Raw genomic sequence first — 27,897 nt, 5'->3', positions numbered from 1 at the left:
TTCTGTATTCCTGTGATGTCATGTTCCAGTTGCTTTGTTAGGTTTTAATGGCCCTCATCATGCAGTACATTTCCTCATCGTTTTCCAACTTGTGTCTTTGCTGACGAACTGTTCCTTTCTAATTTTGTCTGTTGTCTGTGATGGCCACAATTAAGTTTTACCCACAATAATTGTTTGGTGGCTAAAGGGAAGTTTAAAAAAGTACTGAAGTGACTTTATAATAACAGGAATACCCTACGTAAGCTGAAGAATAATGCCTTTATTATTTACAGACTTTTCAGCAGACTTATTTAATTAGAAAATAAATATTATACAAAATTAATTCTTATCTCCACATTTTAAAGCATCGAGAAAAATATGAATATAAGCAAACCTGTTGAATTGTAGCATTGTATTTTCTGAAAGCGCCCATCAGGAGTGCACTCTGGCACATACAGTTTATCACTGCCAGCTTTCTGTTCTTCCAATACTGACCGCCTGTCAGACAGACAATCATTAGCTGAAAAAGAGGCAAATATTACCAACATAAAATTGATACAAAAAATTAGTCTGTAACAATTAAATTTATGATCCAACAATGGAAAATCCAGGATGGAATGCAACAGTATTAGAGAAGGAAAGTTGCTATTCACCATATAGTGGAGATGCTGAGTCGTGATAGGCACTGCCCCCCACCACACCCCAGCCTCCTCCTTACCACCACCCAGTCGCCACTCTCATCATCCACTGGTGCTGCTGCTTGCAGTGTTGTTTCAGTGTCTGAGACTGCAGACGTGTGTGTGTGTGTGTGTGTGTGTGTGTGTGTGTGTGTGTGTGTGTGTGTGTGTGGTGTGTTGCTGACAAAGGCCGTAATGGCCGAAAGCTGTAATTGTGTGAATCTTTTTGTTGTGCCTATCGTGACTCACCATCTCCGTTATATGGTGAGTAGCAACTTTCCTTCTCTAATATTGTCAAATTTATGATCCAGATTGCCTATCAGATACTCTAGGCTTAGTATGTTGAATGCTGGGGTCACTGAATGAAACTATATTTGGCTTATGTAGTCTATCTGTCAAATACCTGTTCAGAAGAACTCATTTCTATTGTATCAATATTTGTGTGTTTTTCCCCGCATTATGGTTAATTTAAAAATAAACTGAACAGATGATACTTTCACCTATTGTAATGAATGTCAATATTTTGGGGACTATATTTTCATAAGTTAGTGGTAAGAGTGTTTTGGATAAGTTATTTCATAGTAAATCAGTGTCTGCGATTCCAACCAAAAGCTGAAATGCTTTACTCTGTTTTCAAATGTTCTTTTAAAAAGGAAAACTCAAGAAAATTGCCCCAGTTTAACCCCTCTACCACTGAAAAGATGAGTGAAATAAATGTTGGTTTCTGTAATGTCAAGGTACAGCTGCATTTTTTTGAAACTGAAGAAAGTTCCAGTGCACAAAGGAATTGTTTTCAGATTCTATACTGAATTTGCAGCAGATGTATCCCTTCTTTGAACTATAGTGTATCATAGATCCATTTAACAAAAACTCATGCCCAGCAGTTCGAAGAAAGCCCAGGGTCTACGGAAAGGTTAACAGAAGTGATTTACAAACTACCATCCCATATCTTTGACATCGTTTTCTTGTAGAATCTTCGAACATATTCTAAGCTCAAACATAATGAACTATCTCAAACATAATGATCTTCTCCATGTCAACCAGCATTGATTCCAGAAATATCAATCATGTGAGACAAGGCAGTCAAGTAGCTGCAGTATTTCTTGAATTCTGGAAAGAGTTTGACACCTATGTTTATTGTCTAAAGTACAATCATATGGGATTTCAAGTGAAATTTGATGACTTTTTGGTGGGGAGGATGTAGCATGTTACCTTGCATAGACAGTCATCAGATGTAGATTAACTTCAGATGTGCCCCAGGGAAGTGTGTTGGGACCCTTGCTGCTCATGATGTGTGTCAACGAGCTTGCAAACAATATTAATAGTAACCTCAGACTTTTTGCAGATGATGCAGTTATCTGCAATGAAGTACTGACTAAAAGAAGATTCAGAACTGTTCAGTCAAACCTTGAGAATATTTCAGAGCAGTGCAAGGATTGACAACTTGTGTTAAGTGTTCAGAAATGTAAAATTGTACACTTCACGAAACAAAAAAGTATAGTACCCTAGGACTATAACTTCAATGAGTCACTGCTGGAATTGGCCAGCTCATACAAACCTTTGTATGTAATACACTGTAACATTATGAAATGGAATCATCACATAGGCCCAGTAATGGGTAAAGCAGGTGGTAGATTTCGGTTTATTGATAGAATATTGGGTAAGTGCAATCGGTTTACAAGGGAGATTGCTTACAAATCAATCATGCAATCCGTTCTAGAATACTGCTCAAGTATGTGGATTCTGTACCAAATAGTAATAACATTGGTTATTGAATATACACTGAAGCACCAAAGAAACAGGTATAGGCATGCTTATTCAAATTTAGAGATATGTAGACAGGCAGAATACAGCACTGCAGTTGGCAATGCCTATTAAGACAACAAGTGTCTGGCGCAGTTGTTAGATCAGTTACTGTTGATACAATGGCAGGTTATTTGGATTTAACTGAGTGTGAACATGGTGCTATAGTTGGCACATGAGCAATGGGACACAGCATCTCTGAGGTGGCAATGAAGTAGGGATTTTCCCATACGACCATTTCACTAGTGTACTGTGATTATCAGGATTCCAGTGAAACATCAAATCTCCAACATTGCTGCAGCCAGAGAAAGATCCTGCAAGAACATGGTCAATGACAATGGAAGAAATCATTCAAATTGATGGAAGTGCAACCCATCCACAAATTGCTGCAAATTTCAATGCTGGGCCATCAGCAAGTGTCAGCATACAAAACAGTCAATGAAACATCATCGATATGGGATTTCAGAGCCAAAAGCTCACTCGTGTACCCTTTGACTGCACAACACAAAGCTTTGCACCTCACCTGGGCTCGTGAACACCAGACATTTGGCTGTTGAGGACTAGAAACATGTTGCCTGGTAAGGCGAGTCTCGTTTCAAATTGTATCGAATGGCAGGACGTGTACGGCTATAGAGATAACCTCGTGAATCCATGGACCCACATGTCAGCAGGGGACTGTTCAAGCTGGCAGGGGCTCTGTAATGGTGTGGGGCATGTGCGGTTGGAGTGATGTGGGACCCCTGATACATCTAGATATGACTGACAGGTGCACGTACGTAAGCATTCTGTCTGATTACCTGCATCCACTCATGTCCATTGTGCATTCCGACGGACTTGGGCAATTCCAGCAGGAGAGTGTAACACTCCACATGCGCAGCATTGCTACAGAGTGGCTCCAGGAACACACTTCTGAGTTGAAACATTTCCTCTGGCCACCAAACTCACCAGACAGGAACATTATTGAGTGTATTTTGGATGCCTTTCAATGTGCTGTTCAGAAGAGATCTCCACCCCTGTTGTACTCTTACAGATTTATGGACAGACCTGTAGGATTCATGCTGTCAATTTCCTGCAGCACTACTTCAGACATTATTCGAGTCCATGTCACATCATCTTGCGGCACTTCTGCACATTCCTGGGGGTCATACAAGGTGTACCAGTTTATTTGGCTTTTCAGTGTATAAAATGCATGTTAACAGACTTGTTTGACCAACAGAAGAGTGTCACAGAGATGCTGAAGAAACTGAGCTCTTAGACCCTTTAAGATAGATGTAAACTATCCCAAGAAAGACTACTAAAACGTTTCCCACTCTACATATGTGAATGGAATAGTAAGAAATCCTAATAAGTGGTACAATGGGATGTACTTTCTGCCATGCACTTTACAGTGGTTTATACATGTATATGTAGTGAAGTTTTTCTCAATCTATACAAGACAGTTTCTAAGTAATTGCTTTGACTTTTCTTGTAGCCTACACCCCAAAGGGGCAAGTAATATCAAGAATACTGTAAACCATGAGCACAGCAGCATTTACCGTCCTTGTGAGATGGCAGACTGGGTGAAGTGGTGCAGCGATTACTGGATCACTTTCAGAGGGAGTGAATTGTTGAACTGGTTAGCATACAGGACTAATTCAGAAGTGGTGGACTTCAGATTATATCCAACCAAATTTTACAACTGTTGAATAACAAAATAGTGTAAGTTGTAATTTTATGAGACCTGTCTAAGGCATTTGACTGTGTGAATCACAGTCTCCTTGTTAAACTGAGTTTTTATGGGATTGATGGTCCCCTTAATTAAAGGAGTGCAGAAATTTATGTTTACAAGGGAAACTCTACATTGGGGGGGAGGGGGGAGAGGGTGGAGGGGGAGAGGGTGGAGGGGGAGGGGGAGAGGGTGGAGGGGGAGGGGGAGAGGGTGGAGGGGGAGGGGGAGAGGGTGGAGGGGGAGAGGGTGGAGGGGGAGAGGGTGGAGGGGGAGAGGGTGGAGGGGGAGGGGGAGAGGGTGGAGGGGGAGGGGGAGAGGGTGGAGGGGGAGGGGGAGAGGGTGGAGGGGGAGGGGGAGAGGGTGGAGGGGGAGGGGGAGAGGGTGGAGGGGGAGAGGGTGGAGGGTGGAGGGGGAGAGGGTGGAGGGTGGAGGGGGAGAGGGTGGAGGGTGGAGGGGGAGAGGGTGGAGGGTGGAGGGGGAGAGGGTGGAGGGTGGAGGGGGAGAGGGTGGAGGGGGAGGGGGAGAGGGTGGAGGGGGAGGGGGAGAGGGTGGAGGGGGAGGGGGAGAGGGTGGAGGGGGAGGGGGAGAGGGTGGAGGGGGAGGGGGAGAGGGTGGAGGGGGAGGGGGAGGGGGAGAGGGTGGAGGGGGAGGGGGAGAGGGTGGAGGGGGAGGGGGAGAGGGTGGAGGGGGAGGGGGAGAGGGTGGAGGGGGAGAGGGGGGAGGGGGAGAGGGTGGAGGGGGAGAGGGTGGAGGGGGAGGGGGAGAGGGTGGAGGGGGAGGGGGAGAGGGTGGAGGGGGAGAGGGTGGAGGGTGGAGGGGGAGAGGGGGAGGGGGAGAGGGTGGAGGGGGAGAGGGTGGAGGGGGAGAGGGTGGAGGGGGAGAGGGTGGAGGGGGAGAGGGTGGAGGGGGAGAGGGTGGAGGGGGAGAGGGTGGAGGGGGAGAGGGTGGAGGGGGAGAGGGTGGAGGGGGAGAGGGTGGAGGGGGAGAGGGTGGAGGGGGAGAGGGTGGAGGGGGAGAGGGTGGAGGGGGAGAGGGTGGAGGGGGAGAGGGTGGAGGGGGAGAGGGTGGAGGGGGAGAGGGTGGAGGGGGAGAGGGTGGAGGGGGAGAGGGTGGAGGGGGAGAGGGTGGAGGGGGAGAGGGTGGAGGGGGAGAGGGTGGAGGGGGAGAGGGTGGAGGGGGAGAGGGTGGAGGGGGAGAGGGTGGAGGGGGAGAGGGTGGAGGGGGAGAGGGTGGAGGGGGAGAGGGTGGAGGGGGAGAGGGTGGAGGGGGAGAGGGTGGAGGGGGAGAGGGTGGAGGGGGAGAGGGTGGAGGGGGAGAGGGTGGAGGGGGAGAGGGTGGAGGGGGAGAGGGTGGAGGGGGGAGGGAATGAACAGGAGAGCGTGCAGGAGGAGATGGACAGAGAGGGGGAAGAGCGTGCAGGAGGAGATGGACAGAGAGGGGGAAGAGCGTGCAGGAGGAGATGGACAGAGAGGGGGAAGAGCGTGCAGGAGGAGATGGACAGAGAGGGGGAAGAGCGTGCAGGAGGAGATGGACAGAGAGGGGGAAGAGCGTGCAGGAGGAGATGGACAGAGAGGGGGAAGAGCGTGCAGGAGGAGATGGACAGAGAGGGGGAAGAGCGTGCAGGAGGAGATGGACAGAGAGGGGGAAGAGCGTGCAGGAGGAGATGGACAGAGAGGGGGAAGAGCGTGCAGGAGGAGATGGACAGAGAGGGGGAAGAGCGTGCAGGAGGAGATGGACAGAGAGGGGGAAGAGCGTGCAGGAGGAGATGGACAGAGAGGGGGAAGAGCGTGCAGGAGGAGATGGACAGAGAGGGGAAGAGGGCGCAGGAGGAGATGGACAGAGAGGGGAAGAGGGCGCAGGAGGAGATGGACAGAGAGGGGAAGAGGGCGCAGGAGGAGATGGACAGAGAGGGGAAGAGGGCGCAGGAGGAGATGGACAGAGAGGGGAAGAGGGCGCAGGAGGAGATGGACAGAGAGGGGAAGAGGGCGCAGGAGGAGATGGACAGAGAGGGGAAGAGGGCGCAGGAGGATAGGGGCAGAGTGGGTAGAAGGGAGTGATGGACAGAGAGATGGGGAAAGTAGTTGGTCATTGTGAGGGGGGGGGGAACAGATGAGGGGGAGGAGGAGATGAGGGTGGAGAAATAAATGGACCAAGAGAGGGGGAGGAGGAGATGAGTACAACATATGTGTTGAACATACACGTGGGTAAAACCATGGGAATTGGGTTAGTTTCCCATAATGATGATGTTGTACAGATAAGCAGTTTTTGTAAAGTCATGGCCTATACTAAAGTAAATTTCTCCCTCTATTTGGAGCTTAACATTTCACTGTCATTTATTTTAACTGACACATTGCAATTGTCATTTCAAGCTGATGAACAAGTGGATTAGAGAGTGTGCCTGTTGGCACAGTGAATGGAACAGTTCATCATATCATGTGACTAGAATGTTGTCAAACCTGGTACAGGCTATTGTGGTAAGGGGCAACACCTAGGGTATCAGTTCATTTGACTGAGGCCAGATGGAGGGTACCTTACTTGTGGGAAATCTATCTCCGAATTCACATAGGCACTGCAGTTTTCACATGCAACTATACCAATGGTGTGCAGGAGGGGAGGGGAGGGGAGGGTCACCATACCTATTGTAGATTGTTATAGCAATGATATGTGTCAGATTACATCTACTCACCAGTTCAATGCCTGATGATAACTGGTGAGTAGCTATGCCAACTGGAAAATTTTTTTTTTCCTATGGGATAAAGACTTCACCACTAATTCTTCTCACTTGACAATGTGCAGTGCACAGATTGACATTCACGCAGTAACCCCACTACTGGATACTCAAAGCATAGAAAAAGGATGCCTGGACTGATGAATTGTGGTGCATGTCAGTATCATGGTATGAATAAATGAAAACCAATATGAGATTGTGTCTTCCATGTGCCAATAGACTACTGTTTAGTCAGAAGGTATTTTCATTAGGAATGAAATTATATCTCACCTATGCTTGTCATTATTTCTCACCATCAGGTGATACAGAAATCTAGTGCCCAATATATTTGTTTTGCTTACATTACACTGTGGTGACCTGCACCTTCAACAAGATAATTCACCAATTTCTAAATGGTTTGAAAAATACTCCACAGATATGGTATCTGATTTCATTCCTGTTTAACACATCTGGTGTGCCTTTGATCATGATGTGTTTTCTTTGTACCCGTGTCTGACCAATCACCACACTTATGAGGCGTGTTTTTTAAGTAAGTACCGTTTTGAAATTTAAAAAAGACGTGGTAAGATATCTCAATAATTTTATTTTCACAAGAAAGCCTGTACCTTATTCTACTTTTCTGCATAATTTCCATCAATATTGAGACACTTGTCATAACGTTGTGCCAGTTTTTGAATACCCTCCTCACAGAAGTCTGCCGCCTGACTTGTTAACTACTGCATCACCAATGTTTTGACTTCGCCATCGTCTTGAAGACGCTGACCTTCCATGTGTTTCTTCAAGTGCAGGAACAGATGGTAGTCACTGGGCGTAAGATCGGGGCTGTATTGAGGATGATCTAGAGTTTCCCATCGAAAAGATGTAATGAGATCTTTGGTCTGATTTGCCACATGCAGACGGGCATTGTCTCGCAGCAAAACGATGCCCTTGCTCAACTATGGACCATTGCTTTGATTCTAGTGTGACTTAGGCCATCCATGTTTCATCGCCCGTAACAATTTGGCTTAAGAAATCATCGCCGCCATTTTGGTACCGCTCAAGGAAAGTCAATGCACTGTCTAGACGTTTTGTTTTGTGCACATCTGTCAACATTTTCGGTAACCAACGTGTGGACAGTTTTCGGTAATTCAAGTGCTCGGTCACAATGCCATACAAAATACTACGAGAAACATTAGGAAAGTCATCTCGCAAGGAGGAAATCATAGAGCGTCTGTTTTCTCTCACCTTATTGTCCACTTCCTGCACCAAACCTTCATTAATGACCAAAGGACGCCCACTCCCTTGTTCATCATGCACATTTGTGTGGCCATCTTTAAATGCTCTCACTCACTTTCTTACCATTACATCACTCAATGTTTTTTCCGTAAACTGCAGAGATCTCACGATGAATATCGAACTCTTTTAGACCGTTAGCACTAAGAAATCTTATAACAGCCCGTACTTCAGTCGACGGGACTCACGATTATCAGAGGCACCTTAAACACTCAGGACACAACGTAAACAAGGAAGTATCAGACTGCAATGGTGTCAGTGCATAGTTTAAGGTACAGGCTTTCATGTAAAAATAAAATTTTTGAGATATCTTTTCATCTCTTTTTTTAATTTCAAAACGGTACTTACTTCAAGAACATGCCTCGTATCTAGGCAGCCAAGAGGTCATTCATCAGAATGGTTTTGGAGTTTAGGAGTCAACACCACAATGTGTTATTACCATCTTGAGGATGAAAGGGAGTGCTATACGCAACAAGGCAGGTGTTGTTTTTTTAAGACCTCTGTCTTCCGACTGGTATGACATGCCCCACACCCACCACAAATTCCTCTCCTGTGCCGACCTTTTCATCTCAGAGTAGCACTTGCAACCTACATCCTCAATTATTTGCTGAATGTATTCGAATCTCTGTCCTCTACAGTTTTTACCCTCTACTGTTCCTTCTACTACCATGGAAGTCATTCCCTGATGTCCTATCACCCCGTCCGTTCTCCTCGGCAGTGTTTTCCATACATTTTTTTCTTTGCTGATTTTGAGTATAACCACCTCATTCCTTACCTTACCAGTCCACTTAATTTTCAGCATTCTTCTGTAGCACCACATCTCAAATACTTCTCATTTCTTCCAGTTTTCCTGTCATCTAAAGCTCCAAATGTGCATTCTCTGAAACTTACGTATCAAACTAAGACCTATGTTTGATACCAAAAGAATTCTCTTGGCCAGGAATGCCCTTTTTGCCAGAGCTAGTCTGCTTTCTATGTCCTCCTTGCTCCATCCACCCCACATTATTTTGCTGCCTAGGCAACAGAATTCCCTAACTTCATCTATTTTGTAATCCCCAATTCTGTTGTTAAGTTTCTCACAGTTCTCATTTATGCTACTTCTCATTAGTTTTATCTTTCTTAGATTTATTATCAACCATATTCTATACACATCAGAATGTTCATTCCATTCAACAAATCCTGTAATAATTCTTCACTTTCACTGAGGATAGCAATGTTATCAGCCAGTCTTACCACTGATATCCTTTCACCTTGTATGGTAATCCAACTCTTTAACCTTACTTTTATTTCCATCATTGTTTCTTCGATGTATAGCTTGAACAGTGGAAGCAAAAGGTTACATTCCTATCTTGCACTCTTCTTAGTCTGGGCACTTTTTTCTTGGCTTCCACTGTTATTGTTTCCTCTTGGTTTTTGTACATATTGTATATTACCTGTCTTTCCCCATGCTTGCCCCTATTTTTCTCAGAATTTCTAACATTTTGCACCATTTTACATTGTCAAATGCTTATTTCAGGTTGACAATTACTAAGAAAATGCCTTGATTTTTCTTCAGTTAGCTTCCTTTATCAATCAAAATGTCAGAATTGTGCCTTATCTTTAATAAAGCCAAACTGATTGCCACCTAACAGATACTCAATTTTATTTTCCATTCCCTGTATATTATTTTTGTTGGCAACCTGAATGCATGAGCAGTTATGCTGATTGTGCAGTAATTCTTGATCTTATTGGCTGTTGCTATCTTCTGAACTGTGTTGATGGTGTTTTTCTGAAGGTGTCATACATTCTATAAGTCAACGTGATGAGTTGTTCTGTTACCACTTCCCCCAATGATCTTAGAAATTCCAATGGAATGTTATCCATCCTTCTGTCTCATTTGATCTTAACTCTTCCACAGCTCTTTAACATTTTGATTGTAATACTGGATCCCCTTTTTTTCCCTATTTACTCCCACTTCTTCTTATATCATATCATCATGCAAGTCCTCCCTCTCATAGAGGCCTGCAACGTACTCTTTCCACCTATTCACTCCCTCCTCAACATTTAACAGTGGAATTCCCATTACACACTTAATAATACCACACTTGCTTTTAATTGCCCCAGAGGATGTCTTTAATTTCTTATACACTGAATCAGTCCTTCCAACAATCTTTTATTTCTCAATTTCATCACATTTTTCATGCAGCCATTTGATCTTAGCTTCCCTGCACTTCCCACTTATTTCGTTACTAAGTGACATATTTCTTTATTCTTGAATTCGCTTGACCCTTTTTGTACTTACTTGTTTAGTCAATCAGTTGAAGCATTTCTTTCAGTTACCCATGGTTCCTTCACTGTTACCTTCCTTGTACTTACGCTTTTGTTTTCAACTTCTGTGAGAAGCCCTTTTAGAGATGTCCTTTCCTCTTCAACTGCAGTGCCTACTGAATTATTAATTACTGCTGTATCTATAGCCTCAGAAAACTTCAAGTTTATCTCTTTATTCCTCAGTATTTCCATATCCCATTTCTTTGTGCATTGATTTTTCCTCACTCGTCTCTTAAACTTCATTACTAAATTGTGATCCAAATCCATATCTGCTCCTGGGTGTGTCCTACAATCCAATATCTGATTTTGCATTAAATAAAATCTTCCTGTGCATCCTGGCCTTTTCCAAGTAGACCTCTACCTCATATTATTCTTTATCAGATTATTCACCATTACTGTCTGAAATTTATTTCAGAACTTAGTCTTTCTCCTGCCTCATCCCTGCTACCAAGCCTATATTCTCCCTTAACCCTTTCTTTTACACTTTCCTCTATAATCGCACTCCAATCGCCCGTGACTACTAGATTTTCAATCTCACTTTATGCACTGATTTATCCACTCGATATCCTCACATACTTTCTCATCTCTTCATCTGCTGCATGTGACATCATCATCATGTATGCCTGAACCATTGTTGTAGGTGATGGTTTGCTGTTGATTCTGATAAGAACAACCCTATGACTGAACTGGTTACAGTAACACACACACACTGCTCTACCTGCCTATTCACAACGAATCTTACTTCCATTATTTTCTGCTGCTGTTGATATTACCCTATATTCATCTGACCGGAATGCTTGCCTTCTTTCCACTTCACTTCACGTGCTCCCACTTTATTTAGATTGAGCCTTATAATTTTCCTTTTTGTATTTTCTAGCTTCCCTACCACATTCAAACTTCTGACATTCAGTGCCCCGATACTTAGAACATTATCCTTTTGTTGGTTACTCAATCTTTTTCTGCTGTTTGCCTCCCCCTTGGCAGCCCCCTTCTGGAGATCAGAATGGGGGATCTAGTCCAGAACCTTTTGCCACTGGAGACATCACCACCACACTTTTCAATTACAGGCCATTTGCCATTTGTCTTGTGAATACGCATTATGCATCTTTAATGCTGTGGCTTCTATCACCATCTGCATCCTCATTCCATTGATCACTGCTGATTCTTCACCTTCAGGAGCAGTTTTCCACCACAGAGGCAATAGATTGCTCTGAACCTGTCACTTCTTTTACCTACAAAAATCATTTGTTACCTTGAAAAATGCCACATTGCACAACAGTAAGAAGATTGTGCTGAACTATCAATCCCCCTATAGCTGGGTGCATAAGCCAATTTGAAGGTCCCAGGAAGGTAATGAAATTATAATCATGCCCGTAAAATTATTTGGTGTTCACAACTATGATATGGCTAGCTTTGCTTAGGGCAAACTTAGAAAGTAGGTGAGACATACAAGCAAAACAGGACCGTGAGAGCTCATAGACCCTCAAGGTAGACAACATATGGCCCTAACATTAACACTACATTATAGTGAATACAATTTAATAATAATTACTATAAGGGGGAGTGCACCAGCATGTAGGCAAGGGATTAGTGTAGCATTCATGTCTTTCTGATATGCATCCAGTAAATATGGAAATGAAAATTATAGTGATGTTATTACGAAAATGTGTCCACATGAGGCAAACATGTTGTTATTCTTTTCTTGGCTGCTGCAGGATGAACACTTTCAGACATTCACTGGTAGAGAGAGAGAGAGAGAGAGAGAGAGAGAGAGAGAGAGAGAGAGAGAGAGAGAGAGAGAGAGAGAGAATAACTTCTGCATTACAAAATTCACAATATTGGATTTTGTGTGGAATCACAACCAGCACAGAAGCTGGTGCACGATTCCACAAGAGTGCTTTTTGACAGACATGTTGCCACAGATGCTACAAATTATAATTTTATCCCCTTTCTGACTGCATTTTACAAAGTCGCTGAAAAATTAAATTTTGGCAAGATTGCCTATCACCTTGAAAAATTTGAAATAACTAGCAAAAATGAAAGTGGATTCAGAATATGGTCCACTACAACTAAAGCCATATTTTCATTAACAAATAATGTTTTGGAATGTTTTGACAAGAAGAGACAGCCTGTTGGCATATTTTGTGACCTGTCTAAGGCTTTTGACTGTGCCAGTCATAGAATATGTATAGAGAAAGGCTGCCACTAATGGATCCAAGGATAATTAGGAAACTTGCTGAAATCCTGTCTACAGGACAGGCAACAGAAAATAGCATTAGAAGGAAACAACGTGCAGGTAGGAGAAGTACAGTCTGACTGGGGAGATGTGGATTACGGAGTTCCACGAGATTCTCTCCTTGATCTCCTGCTGTTTCTTACCTACACCAATGGCCTACTTCTGACCTCCAACAAAGCAAGCAACTTCAAAATGTTGGCAGATGTCAAGCATTGTGACAGACAATAAAATATGGCTTCAGAATTTATTGGTAACCAGTTACTTGCAGATGTTCTGAACTGGTTCACAGTACATTCTCTAGCAAAAAAACTCAAAAAAATGTATTATATTCACTTCCACGCTCATAAAGAAAGCCAGCAGGAGATTGTTATTGCACATAAAACCCAGCAAATAAGAGGGTACATCGTTCAAAACTCTTAGGCGTCCAGTTACACAATAGGTGTAACAGGGAACATTGCATCCTTCAAACCTTGAAAAGGCTTAGCTCACTTACATTTCCTACCAGAATAATATCAAAATGGGAGACATCAGTGTCTTGAAATCTGCCTGATTTAATTTCCTGAAGTGTTATGGAATAATCTTTTGGGTCAATTCACCATTTATCAAAAGAAGTTTTTAGAGTGCCTCCATTCGGTCATGCTTCACAGTATTACTCTGTATGAAACAAAGGAGTCACAACTATAACAGGAGGAAACGTGACATACATGTGACCAGAAGATTTGCCTCTGGTGCAAAAAGGTATAAAATACACTAGCACAAAAATTGTCAACTCACTTCCAAGTGATTAATGGCCTAAGTGAAAAAGCTGATTATTTAAAAGTAAGCTAAAGGACTTCCTGATTGAAAAATTAATTAAGCCTTATAATTCACATTTTTTGTGTTACCTGAATGGTCTTTGTATTTTATATATACAACTCTGTGTTTAGGTAACACCTGGAATTCGTATTTTCCACCTCTCTGTGTGACTGTTAATGACCTGAATATCATAATGTGTTAAATGTTTTGACTTGTTTCATATCTAAGTGCTATCACACAATAATGAATGTATGGAATATGTATCATATTACATATAAAAAACAAATAAATAAAAACTACATTAAGCCAACTGAAGATGGGTGCAAATTCAAAATGCATTTTGACATAAATAAATAAAGCCCAAAAAAGAGGATGGTTATCCTCTTCCTTCAAGTAGTTTAATTCACAATCATTTGTGCAATCATCACCATCACAGGTAAATAGTAACCAAGAATTAAATCATGACATTCTGAAATCAGATTTTTATTGTAAGGCGTATGCAGAAGCAGATGCAAATCCACATCACAATTTAGTAATGTGACAAGTAGACAGGTTTGAGAGAATCGTCTAGAAGAATCAATGTGTAAAGAAGTGGGACACTGAAGTACTGAGGAGTGGTGGCGGGTGTTCAAAGTTCTTTAAGGGTATATATATTTTGCAATAACGGATAGCATAATAGACAGTTCAGCTGAAGAGGATGGACATCTCTAAAAAGGGCAATCACATAAGTTGGACAGATAAATTTAGGTATAAGGAGCGCAACTGTGAAGAAATTTGGGTAACAGAAGAAATACATCAAGTGATTGATGAAAGAAATGTTCAGAAATAAATAATAACTGTAGAGATGACAAAACAAAATGGCTGCAGAAAAAGGGGAAGAAATCAAAAAAGAACTGACAATTTGAGGTGTTGGTTATTCTGCAGAATACCTGTGTCATTCTTGCACAATATTTCAACATGTGACTCATTGTCTTCAGTTGCTACCCAAGACTGAACCTGTTCCACTCAATGACTTGTCTCAACTAGCACCTGATGAAGATGAAGACTCTCACTGAAATACTGTGCAAGAATGATGCTCATCTACCGCAGTATAGCTGATGCCTCAAGGTGTCAACAAATGACCAGAAACTCTGAACAATGGTTATCAGAAGGTCTGATTCAGCATATAGAAAAGTCAAAACAGTCTTCTGTGAAATTAAAACTTAAGGCATCAACTTTAAGAGTACAATGGGAATTCCACTGTCAAAGGCAGAGAGAATAGGTAGATGGAAAAAGTACAATTAAGGCTCCTCCGAATCAAGTTAGTTTGTAGAATCTATGGATCTGGAGAGAGAGAGAGAGAGAGAGAGAGAGAGAGAGAGAGAGACATCTACAGCTACATACATCCTCCACTAGTGACTGTATGGAGCATGGTAGAGGGTACCCGATATCGTTCCAATCACATACAGAGTGAGAGAAAAATGACTGTGTGTGTGTGTGTGTGTGTGTGTGTGTGTGTGTGTGTGTGTGTGTGTGTGTGTGTACGAGCCGTAATCTATCTAATCTTACCTTCATTGTCCTTATGTGAAATGTATGTTGGTGGCAGTAGAATCACTCTGCAGTCAGCCTCAAATGTTGGTTTTGTATATTTTCTCAATAGTGCTCCTTGAAAAGAATGTCGCCTTCCCTCCAGTGATTTCCATTTCAGTTCCTGAAGCATCTCCATAATACCTGTGTATTGTTCAAACCTACTGGTAACAAATCTAGCAGCCCACCTCTGAATTGCTTAGATGTCTTCCTTTAATCCAGCCTGGTGTGGATCCAAATACTCAAACAGAATTCAACAATGGGCCACATTAGTGCCCTATCAGCAATCTCCTTTACAGATTAACCACACTTTCCTAAAATTTTCCCAATAAACCCAAGTCAATCATTTGCCTCCTCTACTACATTCCTTACATGCACATTCACTTTCATATTGCTTTGCAATGTTATGTCTTAGATATTTAATTGACTTGACTGTGTCAAGCAGCATACTACTAATACTGTATTCAAGCATTATGGGTTTGTTTTTCTACTCAACTGAATTAATTTACATTTTTCTACATTTAGTGCTAGTTGCCATTTATCAAAGCAAATGGAATTTTCTCTAAGTGATCTTGTATCCTCTTACTGTCACTCAGTGATGACAGCTTGCCATGCACCACAGCATCAACAACAAAAGGTGCCGACTGGTACTTACCCAGTCTGCCAAGTCATTTATATATAAATAAAATAGCAGCAGTTCTATCATCCTTGCCTGGAGCATTCCTGATGATGTCTTTGATGAACACATGCCATAGAGGACAACATACTGAGTTCTGTTACTTAAGTCTTTGAGTCACTCACATACCTGGTAATATATTCTGTATGCTTGTGCGTTCATTAACAGTCGGCAGTGCGGCACCATGTCAAATGCTTTACGTAAATCTATAAATATGGAATCTGCCTGTTTCCCTTCATCCACAGTTCACAGGATCTCTTGTGAGAAAACGGCAAACTGAATTTTGCATGGGCAATGCCTTCTAAAGCCATGCCAAGGAAATTTAATATATTTAAACTGTGAGTATGTTCAAGGATTCTGCAGCAAATCAATGTTAAAGATATTGGCCTTAAATTTTGCAGGTCTATTCTTTTACCCTTCTTGTGTACAAGAGTCACTTACACTTTTTTCCAGCTGCTTGGGACTTTGCAGTGGCCATGAGATTCATGATAAATGCAAGCTAAGTGAGGAGCCAATGGTGTAGAGTACTCTTTGTGAAACCAAACTGCAATTCCATCAGGACCTGGCAACTTATTTGCTTCCAACTCTTTCATTGTTTCTCCACACCAGAGATGCTTATTACTGTGTCATCCATACAGGACTTCATACGATGGTCAAATAGCGGTATGTTTATATTATTCTCCTGTGTGAACAATTTCTTAAATGCAAAATTTATGACTTTGGCTTTACTTTTTCTGTCTTCTCTGGCACACCAGACTGGTCAACGAGTGACTAGACAGAAGCCTGTAGTCCCACCTAGCAATTTTATGTAGGACCAGATTTTTCTTGTGTTCTCAGCAAAATTTATTGCTAAGGTGTGACTGTGCTAGTAGTTGTAAGCTCTGTGCATCAATCTTTTTACAGACATGAATTTCCTATTACCGTTTGCCTGTCATCATTTGCATGTCCTTTTTTGAACTCAGAGTGCGACAGCCCTTGCTTCCTCAGCATTTTTTAAAATTTTGTTGTTAAACCATGGCGCATCAATTCCATCTTTAATTCACTTATTTGGCACATACTTCTCCACAGTATGGATTTACAATCCATTTAAACTTTGCCCATAATTCCTCTACATCCATCGTACTGGAACTAAATGGTGTCAGTTCATTGTGTAAGTGGGATGCTAACACTGTCTACTGCTCTTTCTAACAGAAATACTCTCCTAGCCTTCTTGACTGATTTAATAACTTTAGTAATAAAAGTTGCTAATGATGAAATCGTGGTCACTAACCATATCTCTATACAAATGTCGTCAAAAGGCCAGGCCTGTTTGTAACTACAAGACCTAAAATATTTCCACTGTGTGGGCTGTCGAACTAGATGCTCAAGAGGACATACCAACATCAGAAAAATATCATCCACATAATTTTGAAGATAGCAAAGGTGGATAAGTGTGACAACTATCACACTGTCAGCTAAACAGCTTCTGAATCCAAATTTCTCACGAAAATAACATACAGAAGAGTGCAAAAGAAATTGAGTACTGTTAGGTGGTGATCAGTTTGACTTTAGTAAAGGCAAAGGCTCCACTGAAGCAGTTCTGATGATGTGTTTTATTATGGAAAGCAGAGTGAAAAGAAAGCAAGACACCTTTATAGGATCTGACTCTAGAAAAAGCATTCACCGATGTAAAAATCCCTGATCTTCAAAATTCTCAGAAAAACAGGCATTAGGTGCGGGGAATGAAAGGTAAAAACCAAGAGGGGAAAAAAGAATTGAACACCAAGAATGAAGTGTTTGGACTAGGAAGGGTGTAAGACAGGGATGTAGCCTTTTAAACCCTACTGTTCAATCTATACATTGAAGAAGAATAGAAATAAAAGAAAGTTCAAGAGTGAGATTAAAATTCAGAGTGAAAGGATATTAATGATAAGATTCCTTGATGACACTGCTAGCCTCAATGTACATATGGAAGAACTGCAGGACGTGCAATGGAATGAACAATCTAATGAGCACACACTATGGACTGACTCTAAACAGAAGACAGACTTAGGTAATGAGTCCTAGCAGAAATGAGATCAACACCAAAATTTAGGGCCACAAAGTAGACAGAGTGAAGGAATGCTGCTGCCTTGGAAGCAAAATAATACGTAACACATGAACAAGGAGAACAAAAACAGTAGACTAGCACAGAAAAAGTTAGCATTCATGGTCTAAAGAAATCTGCGAATATCTGACATCATCCTCAATCTGAGAAAGAAAATTCTGAGAATCTATGTTTGGAGCACAGCATTGTATGAAAGTGAATCATGGACTTTGAGAAAACTGGAAAAGAAGACAAGTGAGGCATTTGAGATGTGGTACTAAAGACGAATGTTGATAATTTAGTGGACTGATAATGTGGATGCTCTCCACAGAAGGAGAAAGAAGAGGAACATGTCAAACATTGACAAGAACAGGGGGCAGGATGCTACGATGTATATTAACATACCAAGGAATATCACTCCCGACATTAATACCACTTTTTCCTTGTCTTTTTCTTTTTGTTAATAGTACAGTAGTTAATCAAAATATTAAATTTCTTTCTCACACTGGGGTTCACAAAACTTTATTCTTCACATGAAGTTTTCCAATTAATGAAGACAATAGTATCATTAGTTCACCTGTGAATATTTTATTTGAAGAATTATTAGTGATCTAGTGTACATTTAAATTAGAAGAAAGTGAAATTTTTGATGAACTGAAAGCTGTCTGTTAATAAACTGGTACAGCCCACTGAAATCCTTCATTCTGCTCTTTTTCACAAATGCTCTACTTTTCCAAAAACTTTTTTATTCAGATATGGTTACAGAACTGCTTTTTCTGTTTCCAAAAATGCATCATTTACTAAAAAAACTATTCAGTTTTGCTAGTTTGTTACACAAAAAATGGAAAGCCCATGATAGAATAGCAACAATATAGAAAGGAGACAGTGCTACTCCCCAGATTGAGGGAACACTGAGTCACAGACAGGCACAATGAAAAAGAATGCTAGAAATATTTGAAATATTTCAACTTCTGGACTAAGCCCTCCTTCAGAAGCAGAAAACTCAGATATCCACATACAAACAATTTGCACATACCTGGCCACTGTCCCCAGAGGCTAAGGCCCAACTGCATCTGCATCTGATGTGAGGAGCAGTCTAGCTAGGGTGGGTAGTATCTAGTACTACACATGCCTTCCTACCCTCCCCACACACCTACATAGTACTTTCTCTCTTCTATTTCTCTTCTCTGTTGGACGGAGGGTGTGAGGACAGTAAGTTACTACGTTGAGGCTGGGATAATTTTGGGAACAGAGAACAAGTTGTAAGGATGACTCACATCTGCGTAATTCAGTAAATCTGGTGGTGGTGGAGGAGAGGATTAAGATGGCCTGTGTTGTAAAGCAGCCACTGAAATCAAGCATCTTATGTTCAGCTGCACTGCTGTGCCACAGGGTGGTCTACTTCACTCTTTACCACAGTTTGGATGTGGCCGTACATCCTGGTTGACAGGTGGTTGGTAGTCATGTCAATATAAAAAACTGTTCAACGGTTGCAGCAGAGCTAGTGTACAACACAGCTGCTTCCATATATGGCCCAGTCTTTGATGGGGTAAGGTAAGCCTGTGAAAAGACTGTAATAGGAAGTGCTGGGTGGGTGGATTGGGCAGGCCTTGCACCTGAGCCTTTCACGGGGATATGATTCGTGTGACAGGGGATTGTGAGTGGCATAGGGATGGACAATGATGTGTGGGCAACGGAACACCAATTTAGGCGAGGTGGGAAGGGCTTTGGAGGGGTGGTATAGATCTTGGGTAGGATGTTCCTCATTTCAGGTCATGATGATAGATAATCAAAGCCTTGACAAAGGATATGGTTCAGTTGTTTCAGTCTGAGGTGACAAAGGGGGGGCAGCCTTTTGTAGCTGGCTCTTGGGTGGTGGGAGGATTGGGGGGGGGGGGGGGGAAATTGCATAGGAAATCCGTTTGTGGACTAGGTCCAGGGAGTAGTGCCTCTCTGTGAAGGCCTTAGTGATACCTTTAGCACACTGGGAAAGGGAATTGTTCTCACAGCAGATATGTTGTCTCCATCTGGTAAGACTGTATGGGAGGGATTTTTTTGATATGGAAGGGGTGGCAGCAGTCAAAATGTAGGTACTGTTGGTGGTTAGCAGGTTTGATGTGGACAGAGATGTGGGTTGGAGGAGAATAAGATGAAGCGGATGGAAGAGAAGGTGTTGAGATTATGAAGGAATGAGGGCATGGTGTCTTGGCCCTGAGTAATGATCATGAAGATACTGTCAATGAACCTGAATCATACCAGTTGTTTGGGGGTTTTAGAAGGCAAGGAAGGTTTCTGCTAGATTCCCCATAAACAGTTTGGTATAGGAGGATGCCACACGGGTGCCCATGGCTATGCTGCAAGTTTGTCAGTGTACCTTTTCTTCAAAGGAGAAGTAGTTATGTGTTAGGATAAAGTTGGGTAGACAAATGAGGTAGAGGGTTTGGAGTCTGAAGGACATTAGGAACAGTAGTGTTCAATTGCAGCAAGACCATCGGCATGAGCAATGCCGGTGTATAGGGAAGTGGCACCAACAGTGACTAGTAGGGAACAGTGCTCTTCTCCCTCATCTGGACCCTGCTATCCCTTCCCCCTCCCAGCCCCACTCCAGATTGCTATTCACATGACAGTCCCATTCTGATACGAACTCCCAGTGGTAGCGGATGTGTGCATGAAATGTGCTTGCTTGTGTGAATGTGTGTTTATTTTCATTGCTGAAGGAAAGTTTTGCTGAAAGCTATAATATGTAACAGTCTTTCTGTTGTGCCTCTCTGCAACTCATCTGGTCATGTTTAGGATGAGTAGCACTTTATCCTTTTCCTATTAATATTTCTAGCTGCCATGTAATTTATGTTAATTGCAATATTTTCTTGATTAAAAATCACAGTGGACTACCAAGAACTGGCATATGATCCCAGAACTTAATTGATGTCAGAAGATACAGATAACAATGTACTGGTGGTGTTGAGTTGCTGACAGGCACACTGGAAATGAATGCTAGATATATTTGGCTATCAGGCCAACTCCTCCATCAGATGTAGAAGAAACACACACATTCATACCAGCATAACACACACACACACACACACACACACACACACACACACACACACACACACACACACACACACACACACACATATTCGGGTGCTAAGAGCCATCCTGGATTTTCCATTTTTTTAGAGGGTAGACAGATACATAGACAAATATCATGCAAATAACAACAACAATAATAATAATAATAATAATAATAATAATAATAATAAACAAAAATAATGTATCATGTGTTGACAGCAATGTCCTCTTCTAAAACAAGCATGAAAAAAGTAAGGTGTATCACATTGGGGAATAAAGCTTCAGGTGTTCATATGAAGAAAAATTAGATTCACAGCATAGAAGAAGGCAGCATATCATGAAATCTTTATTTCAGTTAATTACATTGTTGCAAACAAATTTTATCTCCTTAAAGACATGAGTATTTACTGATGAAGCAGTTTTGTAAAATATAAACAAGAAAGGTGAATGTGAAAACATTACTATGAAAGAGAAATTTCAGAAAATTCAGGCCATGTGAAATGAGAAGATGGAATCATAAGAAACTTAAGACCAAATACCAAGTGAAGCACACAAGGTGTATGAGACAAATAAATGAAAACTAATAAATAAATGAAAACCAATAGTAAATTGGATTCAAATAGTTAGGAAAATACATTTATTGGGTCTCTTGGGTACCTAATGTCTCCACCTTGTTCCTCAGAGAGTTACAACTTTTCTTCCACATTAACCCTTCATAAATATGGTTTCTCATTATTTAATACAAAAATTACTTTTAGATTATGCACACTCTGAATGACTGTTAAGAGCAACTGATGTTAATATTTTAGCAGCTTTAGGAAGGAATTTCTGTAATATATCTATGGTGTGGAATGCATTTACCATAACAAAACTTATACTTATTTGTTCATTTTTTAATCTGAACAAATGTTTCCTGCACACTTCAGTCTGTTATGACCAAGAATGAATTAAATGATCAGTACTAGCTGCTGTTGAATTCTGAAATATACTGTTCCCAAGACTCACCCTCTGGTTGGCTGTTCCTTCTGTTAAGTGGATCCACCACAATGTCAGGGGAAGGGGGATCAACGAACAGAACTGAGAAACAAGACAAATTTTCTTTTTAAAAATATGAAGCCCTTTCATAATGAAATTCAAAATAACTATAGTTTAAAAGCTAATCAAATGTGACATACTGCAAAAATGCACATTGTTTCTAGATGGGACTCTCTCAAAAAATCCCTTGTCTGAATTTTGTAATATGTACAGTGACAAATGTTTGCTTAATAATGCATATATATGCTATTAATGTAAATCATCATACTAGGAACACTCAACAAAATGGATGACAGTCATTGTAAAATTGTTGTACACTTATTCAAAATGTTTGGGGATGACATATGACGACATGGAGAGACTGAACACCACTACTCTACAAACTAGTGGAAATTTTCCTAGTTGTGACTGAGTGAAACTCAGCCATCCAGCCACAACAGTCAGGATCTATTGAATAAAAACACCCATGTTTTTTGACTTTCAGAAAACATTTACTAGATTCTATACTGTCACTTAGTAATTAAAACTTATTGCTTCATGTCACTGGACAAATATGCTATTAGACTGGATATTTCCTAGCAGGCAGAATCCAGTATATTGTCCTGTGTGGAAATATTCGGTAAGCAAAATACTTATCAGGCACTTAGTATGCAATTTCTAACCACAATACTGTCATGCCTTGACAATGATCACATCCAAATCCAAAAGCAGGTCCATAAATGAAGTACAACACTATGCACTTATAGTACATTTATTACCAATATCAGTGTATTCAATTCCTGGGCAGTGTGTGCTACTATTTATTCAAACATTAAGTATTCCAAAAATTGCAAATGACAGATACTAAATATCAAAGAATTTCTGGTAGTTGGGTTTTCAATGGCAACCTGTAGTACCCCATCTGCCAACGGTAATTGTTAAGCCACATTGCATACAGCACAGGTCACAGCACTGCTCCATCTCCTGGAGAAACAGCGACCTGCTGTTTTAGCAGTTCTCATCAGAGCCCACTACAGCACCCTTGATAGAGCGCTTGTCAATGGTCATCTGTATAGCACATTCTGGTCTTGCTCTTCCATCCTTTTCACTATGAAGAGCATCAAATCATCCCCTCCTATTGAAGTTTCACAGTTGTCAAGCAGGTTTTCAGTTTCTTCAAATGTGAAGTCTCCATTATTGATTTGTGGCTCAAGACTGTTGCAGAGCTGCTTCGAATGTCTTTCTATCCATACTAAGTCTCTCGGGCTTTATCTTACTGGCTGGTGTATCGTGTTACAGCTCTCTCTGTCCATCCCTGTGTATTCAGGGTCTGTATGCAAGCCAGCTGTCTTGCTGCTTCTATCCTCACAATGAGATGTTTCACAGGGTCAATCTGAGTATCATCACACTGAAACAGTTTGAATGGAAACAGTGTATCCATTGTTGTTCTGGCCTCATATGCCTGCTAGAACAGACATAATAATGTAAATCCTGTAGTGTCTTGCTAGTTTCTCAGTGCCGACTATTGTCCACTGATACCCATTTGTTGACAAGAACTTCCCAAGACCTCAATTTCAGTTCAGTGGAATGGTACTGTTAGAGGTAAAATTGGCACCAGATGCCTTGGGGGTAACTGTAGCACATGCTTCTGTCATTGGCATTCTTTACAGCAGCCCACATGGGGTCTAATGGGTCACCAGAGACCTGGCTAGTTATACCTACATCTGATACTGTCTAGAGTCTTCCCAAGTCCCAGATGACAAGATGTTGAAGGGTTGAGGAAACACTTCAGGATTGTTTGTTATAGATGAGCTAGGATGGCAAGCAGTCATTTCCACAGCAGCAGATCATAGTTCCTCTGAAAGAACATTCCGTTTAGTGACTGGAATCCTCCTTTGGTTGGTTCCTACTCCTCCTCTAAGGTTTCTATGGTTTTCAGCAATGCTGGATCTTCCTACTGTTTAGCAGCAACATAGCAATGATGACTGAGATTTTGTCTATTCTATCATGTTCTGTCAAGTGCCAAAGGACTCCTGGAATGGCAATGAATGTTCTTGTGTTTGTGTCTGCCTTTGTATACCAGTGTGAAGCCTCATGCCCAGCAAAGAGAATGATGGTGTGTCACAATAGTGAATGGTTTGTCAAATAAATACAGCTCGAACTGGGAACCCGACAACTGCAAAGCATTCTTTCTTGGCTGGGCAGTAGTTCATCTTAGAAATGGAGAGAACTCCCAGAGCAAAAGCTATTACTTTTTCACTTCTTCCTGAATTTGTACCTGAACTGCATCTATTTCAAACCACTAGTGTTAGTGTGAAGCTTTGTCTCTGCATTCTTGTCATACAATACTATGACTGTAGATGATGTTAGTACCCCAATAAGGACAAGGAAAGCTCTTTCTTCCACCTCATTCTAAGAAAATTTTGCATCTCCCTACAGTAGTTCTTATAAGAAAAGTGCCTTGATACAGTATTATGAATCACTTGTAGTATGAGCACATGATGAGAAAACTTCACATATTGCAAATGTCCCAGGACTTCTACAATCAGTGACTGCTCTAATTTCCTCTGGGTTGGAATGAACTTCATTGCTATAACTAAATGCTAAATGCTCCATGGTGTGTGTGTGTGCGTGCGTGTGTGTGTGTGTGTGTGTGTGTGTGTGTGTGTGTGTGTGTGTGTGTGTGTGTGTGTGTGTGTTTATGTCATCGATGCAGAGGCACTCTTTCACATTCCGGCAGAGACTTGCAGTCAGAACACACTTAAGCACAGTTGTCAGGCTGCTTGGATGTCTTCGAAAGAACAGTAATGTGTCTACATAGCAAAGACATGTCACCCATTTAAGGCATCAAAGGACACTCTCCATTACACATTTGAAGGTAACTAGAGTGTTACATTGGCCAAAAAGCGTAAATTTGAATCAGAGGCCATCAGGAGTTGTGAACACAGTCTTTTTCCCAATCAACCTCTATTTGCCAGTGGCCTTTCTGCATGTCAATAGTTAAGAAATACTTTGCTCCTTTCAAGCAGTCTAGGGTGTCATCAATGCGGAGCAGCGGATAAACACCTTTTTTCAGGATTTTGTTTAGTCACTGGCAGTTGACATAGAAATGTTATCTGCCATCTTTCTTCCTCACAAGGGCCACAAAAGAGGACCAAGGACTCTCAATGATGTCATCCTGCAACATCATTTCCACTTCCTCCTGAATTATATGTAGCTTAGCTGGTGACACACATCAAAGGTGCTAACTGATTCATGGACGATCTCCAGTGTTGATGCAGTTTTTTACCATGGACCCATTGGTCTGCCTTCTCTCCAGTTTGAAAGCATCTGAAAATTGGCACAGAATGGCTGAAACTCAATGTTGTTCCTCAGTCAGGCCAGACCCTATTAGCATTTCTGTAGTAGCTTCCTCCATTGCATTGTCTGTAGCAGCAGTGGAGCAAGAGTGTTCATTGATGGCACCGAGCTGCCTATCCTGGACTGGTTCACTAGCTCCTAAGCATATACCTTTAGGGATAAGTTGTGGCTCCTGATAAAAATTAGTGATCCAAAGTTTTCATTGACCACTTTTTCTATTTATGATCATCACTAGGACATAGATTTTATTTGTGAGCCTAAGTAGTTCTTTTTTCCTTTTAATTGACAAGAGCTTCATAGTTTAACTGAGCATCTATATTGACAACTGGATTTCTTCTCATTGATGACTACATGATAACAACATCCCCAACAGCAAACAACCATGCAAAGTGGTCTTTGCTAATATGAGCTTGTTGGACTAGCTTCATCAATCTGCAGCTCTGACCATCCACCGGCTATAACTGCTTGGGACAATTGCAAGAAGTGCCACCCAAGGAGAACATTATCACTACATTCTGCTAAAATGACATATGAAAGGCTGCGAACTGCCACTGATAATTATATCCAGCAGCTAGGAACATGTATTTATTGCAAGTATATTTCCCATTTGTGACCTACACAAATGCTTTCGTTTCACAGAAAAAAAAGTCTTCCTGAGCTGATAATAACAAGCTTTTCACATCTCAAAAAAAGAAGCCCCTGAGCTAACTAGTGCTCAGATGGCTTGGCCATCAATGATGACATGGGTGAAATTTCCTGACATCTTGATAATTATGTGTGTGCATGCTTTTGTGACAATTGTGATTTAAGGTATGGTGATTTAGGTTGTTAGGCCCTGTCCTATTTCTTCTATATGGTCAAAGTTTCAGGATCTTTTAGTTCTCATGCTTGACTGAACTTTGTATCTGTTGCTCAAAGGATTTTCAAAATGGTTCAAATGGCTGAGCACTATGGGACTTAACTGCTGTGGTCATCAGTCCCGTAGAACCTAGAACTACTTAAACCTAACTAACCTAAGGACATCAAACACATCCACGGCCAAGGCAGGATTCGAACCTGCGACCGTAGCGGTTGTGCGGTTCCAGACTGTAGCGCCTAGAACCACTCGGCCACTCCGGCTGGCCAATGGATTTTCACCTCCAGCAGTCAAACCTCATCTAGTGTTCGTCAATTCAGTGACTAGGCAAATGAGTGGCTGGTACTTCTGCACAGTGATGAAGAATAGCTATGGTGTGTTGAAGAGTGATATTGTCTAGGATACAGCAATGAACTTTGTCCCTCAAGTCAACTTTAATCATCTGCAGCTAACTGGCATGAGTAGGTTAAATGTGATGGTTGATTTCTTGCAGCGTAGTCCTTGTCAAATACTTGATTGCACCTATGTTGGGTGGATGCTGGGTTGTCATTTGACATCTGTGGCATAAGTCTGAGTTGGCCAAGTCCATTCTTCCTGGTGTGTGTAGCTGATGGTGAGTGATGCTGTGGGTCAATACACAACTACTTCAACATTCTATATTACCTCCTGACATTCATGGCTACTATCTCTTGTGTACTTGGTCTGACATCTGGCTGCCATAAACTGCTTTATTTCTTCTCTTACTATCTGGTGTATGAGAGGGGCAATGTGTGACTCTTTTCTGTTGCATTTCCTAGAAGAACTGTTACCATCCAATGAATTCTTCAGTTGTTATGACATCCTTTATCAGAAGAACTTGGCAGTTTCTTCTGCAGCTGCTTCCATCAAGGATGCGATTTTGCCAGCTTCTGTCAGTATTTAGATTAACAATATGGCGTAGGGCCCAAACATCTTGTATATAAGACAGTCATTTTTCCACAACATTGGGCTCTGCTCTTCAATTCTTCTTCCACTAAACAGACTTGTTGCTCACTATCACCAATCATTTTCATCAGTTTTACCTGAAATTTGTCTCAGCTAATGAGCTTCTCTTCGTTGGTTCCTAATCTCTGCTGGCAATTGTCCTGCAGTAAAAGTATGCATTTGCCATTCTTGAATCACTGATGAGCTTTGTCATCCAAGTAAAAGTACTCATTTGCCAAACAAATAATGTCACCCCAACTGTTTTATTTCCTGACCTGATTGAATCTTTTCAACCATTTCATTGGGTCCTGACCAGCATCTCCTGAAAACACTGATGGATTCCTTAAGTTCAGCTGACTTCTTGTTTCCTGAATATACAGACCCTGGGAACCCTGTATCCTGATTTGTATTACATTGTAACCACAATCAAGTGCAAATCCAAAAGGGTCATCAACGAATTATAACTCTTAGCACTCAAAGCATGTTGATCATGAACAGCAATATACAGATAGAAGAGTACTCAACTCTTGGATGGAGTGTGGTACTTAAACATTACAAACACAAGAAATTTCGAAAATCTTCCAGAAATAGTACATACTGAGCATTAAATAATTGCCAATGGTTGGATTTGAACTGGTAAACCGAAGCATGCCATCCAGCAATGCTAACTGCTATGTCACTCTGGATGCAGCACAAATTGTGGCAATGTAATAATGATAGATTATTGCAAGTTAATGTATAGTAGATGGACAAGGGAAAGAACTCAATTTTGTTTGACTATACAATATGTTGTATGATATAATCATGCACAATCGTCAAA

The 27,897-nt window shown here is 41.5% G+C and overlaps 1 protein-coding gene across 4 annotated transcripts in view; it reads right to left on the bottom strand.

Moving 5' to 3' along the window:
• Positions 1 to 27,897, bottom strand: part of LOC124612651 (SPARC-related modular calcium-binding protein 2) — a 776,165-nt gene that overhangs the window by 30,377 nt on the left and 717,891 nt on the right. For 3 of the 4 annotated variants that reach the window (XM_047140958.1, XM_047140959.1, XM_047140961.1), the window contains 2 exons: positions 21,890 to 21,961; positions 374 to 499 (listed from right to left, as the gene is read on the bottom strand). In XM_047140958.1, coding sequence (XP_046996914.1) covers positions 374 to 499; positions 21,890 to 21,961 — 198 coding nt within the window. The remainder of the gene's footprint in view (positions 1 to 373; positions 500 to 21,889; positions 21,962 to 27,897) is intronic. The other variant, XM_047140962.1, reaches the window with a different exon arrangement.

This window comes from Schistocerca americana, chromosome 4 (genome assembly GCF_021461395.2).
Source record: "Schistocerca americana isolate TAMUIC-IGC-003095 chromosome 4, iqSchAmer2.1, whole genome shotgun sequence".
NCBI classification, from domain to species: domain Eukaryota; kingdom Metazoa; phylum Arthropoda; class Insecta; order Orthoptera; family Acrididae; genus Schistocerca; species Schistocerca americana.
The sequence above is the reverse complement of the archived record's forward strand: the minus strand, read 5'-3'. Positions and strand labels throughout refer to the sequence as shown.